The 3624-nt window shown below is 41.3% G+C and overlaps 1 protein-coding gene across 1 annotated transcript; it reads left to right on the forward strand.

Moving 5' to 3' along the window:
• Positions 1-111: 111 nt before the first annotated feature.
• LOC139381749 (mitochondrial import receptor subunit TOM22 homolog) lies at positions 112-2967 on the forward strand. The gene is made up of 4 exons (XM_071125498.1): positions 112-407; positions 914-1032; positions 1321-1438; positions 1753-2967. Exons 1-4 carry the CDS (start codon positions 318-320, stop codon positions 1825-1827), a joined length of 402 nt encoding a protein of 133 aa, XP_070981599.1. The 5' UTR covers positions 112-317; the 3' UTR covers positions 1828-2967.
• The last annotated feature ends 657 nt before the right edge of the window (positions 2968-3624 follow it).

Consider the following 3624-nt stretch of genomic DNA (forward strand, 5'->3'; position numbering starts at 1 on the left):
TTAAAAAATACAGTTGTTTTGTTGAATCATTAAACACGCTAATAAGACATCTCGTACGACAGAGGGCGCCATTTATTTTAGAGAGTCAGGCAACTGACAAATTTTCCCGTCATCCAACGCACATGTAGCTTACCCGAGTGACCTCAGATTGTCGCAGGACCAATGCACGCCTCTTCTGTCCAACATTTATGCAAGCCGGGGCAAAAGCAATAATTAAACGATAAAACATAAAATTACTGATTCACCCTTCCACCGATTGAGGTACATTTTGAGTTGCTAATCACACCGGCTGGTAAGAGGCGCGAGAACAGTTTCCCATGGCTGGAATCGAAGAGCTATCACCGGCTGTGGGCCCAGTCGATACCCGGCCCCCAGAAGGCGAGATCGACGAAGATGAAGATGAGGAGGTATTGATGAATGGCAACTTGACACCTGTCACCCCGTAACTGTCATGCACGATCATACATACAATTTCATTTGAATGGGTATGCCTATTTAGCTAGCTACATCTACTGAGGGTCAGTCGTTATGCTAGTAATTGCTCACCGGTGTTAGCATGGTAGCTAGCTAGCGAACTATCACGTGCACAACTAGGATAGCTGTTTTACATGTAACGTCACCTGTACTGTAATTGACTGTACCTTAAATTTAACTCCATGAACTAAACTTAACAAGATAACTAAGCCAGATGTCCCATGGTGGGGGCACATGCATTGTAGGAATTGTCTAAAACTGTCATGTGTCATTCAGTAATCTGAAGGTTTTCAATACTAGTTAGTACCTCAACATAGCTGGCTACTTTTTGGACTTGAAAATCCTTAATTAATGTAGTTACTATATACCTCCATTCTCCATTGGGTCTACAATAAACATGTTATCAGTGTTGTAGTAACTTGTGTCTCCCTCCCCTCAGCTGGATGAGACTTTTATTGAGAGGCTGTGGGGTTTGACCGAGATGTTCCCTGATACACTGCGTTCTGCGGCTGAGGTGACCGTATCAAGCTCAGTCACTATGGCCAAGAAGCTGTACAGGTGAGTGTTCTCCTGAAAATGTCTGAAACCTCTCGTTTTAGAGCTTTACCATGCACAATAATGACAGGAGCTGTGTGTGGATGGAGCACTATATTGCATTCACAGTTCTGAACAGCTCTGTATTCCAGGAGTATCTTGTCTGCCTGCCTGTCTGCCCCTGGTCTTTCCAAATAGAGTCAGTTACACCATCTTTAAAAAAAAAATCTACTGTAGTTCTCTCATGTCTGTTTGTTATTTAACCCCCACCTTTCCCTCTCATCTCACCTCCTGTCGCCATGTCTCTTCCAGTTTCTCCCGCGCTGCCCTGTGGGTGGGTACTACCTCGTTCATGATCCTGGTCCTTCCAGTGGTGTTTGAGACTGAGAGACTACAGCTGGAGCAGCAGCAGCTACAGCAGCAGAGACAGGTACTGTACTATCTCACTGACAGACCATCTTCAATTCCAAATACACTACTAGCCCCTACCACTATGTCCTAGCTAGGCTCTTGTTCTTCTGAAATTAAAGCAATATGGCTAAAAGTATTAGCATTTCAGACAGCAAGGTGGATATATAATCATATAGCCTATACCTGTCCTATACTTTTCAATCTACGTGAAAAGCCTTTGGGGCTTTGATTTGAAATTGGGTAAATCATTTTTTTGTTATGATTCATTAGAATCTGCGGTGTTGTCAATTAATAAATGAACTAATGTTTTTGTAATGCCCCTTCCTTGTGTAGATCCTGTTGGGACCCAACGCAGGGATGTCAGGTGGGATGCCAGGGATGATGCCTCCAGCTCCAGTGAAAATGTGATGAAGATGTCACTCAGACAGCCTTAGAGCTTTAACCAACGGGGGAAAGGGGAGGCTTTCGGAAGGAGAGAGAGAGACAAAGAAGAGGGAGGAAGAGAATACAAAGCTGCATCTGGTCAGCACACATGCTCATTCCAACATCCAGGATTGGTCATTTTAGGAGGTTGAGGAGGAGGATGATGTCACGTCCTGGGTGTTGCAATAATGAACGTCCCTCTTGCTGTCTCTCTTACTCAACATCCTACAGAGACTGACTTCTGAGCACTGTCCTTTTAATTAATTTCTTTTTTTATATGTATAGCGATATAAATATGTATGTGTTCCACAGAGTTTGGACCAGGTAGATAATTGAAGAAATTGGGATATTAGTGCGGTTATAAGAGGTTACCAAGAGTGTGTGTGTGGTCTGAAGAACAATGTTTTAATGTGGGTGTGTAGCTACATTTGGCCTCAACTATTGTTACCTGTGTTTGGTTTGGGACCGTGTTCATTCCACTTGTAAGTGGGAAAATCATGGTATACTAGACATGACTGTCATCATAGATCTGTCATAGTCACAGCTGGTCATTGAGATCTATAGTGTCTGCTGATTTTCGTTGTACCTCTACATCAAGAACAGGCTTACACTAGAGAAGCCAGGTAAGGCGACCATGCCCATTGAGTTGGTGACTTCTTGGAATATGCATCTACTCAGATGCAACAAAAGCCAGCAGGCCACAAGACTCTGCAAAGACTAAGCCATAGATAGGGTGTTAAAGTGTTCTTTGTTGTGAGTGTTAAAATTCCCATTGAACAACTGCACAGGGATACCCAATTGAAAAAGTGTTCGTGATCAGAGAATGTCTGTCACGTGTTGCTTGAGACTTGGTTTCATTTGGGCATTAAAGCCAATCCATCACAAAATATGCATCACAAAAAGTATATTTTGTTAAGATTCAAACAGCATTTTCCCTATATACAGTATAAATCTGTAAATATATTATGTCAATGTACACATAGTCCTGTCATGCCTGAGAGAATGTCAGTTACTTTTCTCTGTCACTCCCTATGGAATTTATGGTCTCTTACCTCAGCTTCCAGAGCTAATTCTACGTCTGTGTTTTCGACATGATTGCAGGAATAAAAACACCAACGAAATGGACATTAACATGTGCTGCTTTGCCTCCATTACAGTTAACTTGTTTGAAATGATTTACATGTACCTGACTTTCCTCTGAGACATTACATTTGTATACTGTAGTAAAATACAGGTATCTTAAGAGATAAATACTATAAATTGACTTTGTAACTTCTGTGCATCAAGATCAATCACTCCTAAAGATTGTTTCTGATGAGAGCAGAGCATGAGAGCATCTCACGCATATAATTTGATTGACAGTTTACTTGATTGTTGCCGATGAAAGCATCTCGCAAGTGTAACACTTTCGATTGACAGTTCTCAACTTTCAAACACGAGCGTGATAAAGGACTCCAGTTAAACTTTCCCGCCACCTGAATAATAAATCTCAGGTGGCAAGTCATTTTTCATATTGATAAGTTGAAAGTCATCATCATTAGCTTTGCAACATTTTATATACACTTTCTATTTTTACAGGGCTGTCAAGTCAGTGAAGGAAGCGACCTAATTCTGTAAAATCTTTCAGGAGCAATAGTTTACGTTGGCTAGCTAACCAACTTATCGCTTGCTAATATTTTCTGACATGAGATATTTCTAAGTTTTTCCCCATTTATTAACTAGTAGCCTATAGCCAGCTAGAAACAAAAACGATATATACTTCAAGACATTGTGCCTATCAAT

Source organism: Oncorhynchus clarkii, chromosome 23 (assembly GCF_045791955.1).
Source record: "Oncorhynchus clarkii lewisi isolate Uvic-CL-2024 chromosome 23, UVic_Ocla_1.0, whole genome shotgun sequence".
Taxonomy (NCBI): Eukaryota; Metazoa; Chordata; class Actinopteri; order Salmoniformes; family Salmonidae; genus Oncorhynchus; species Oncorhynchus clarkii.

Excerpts from the sequence above, each read along its gene's own strand:
- LOC139381749 (XM_071125498.1), top strand. The coding sequence starts at position 318 with ATGGCTGGAATCGAAGAGCTATCACCGGCTGTGGGCCCAGTCGATACC. Across the intron at positions 408-913 it reads ACGAAGATGAAGATGAGGAG|CTGGATGAGACTTTTATTGA; the intron begins GTATTGATGAAT and ends CCCTCCCCTCAG. Across the intron at positions 1,033-1,320 it reads ATGGCCAAGAAGCTGTACAG|TTTCTCCCGCGCTGCCCTGT; the intron begins GTGAGTGTTCTC and ends TGTCTCTTCCAG.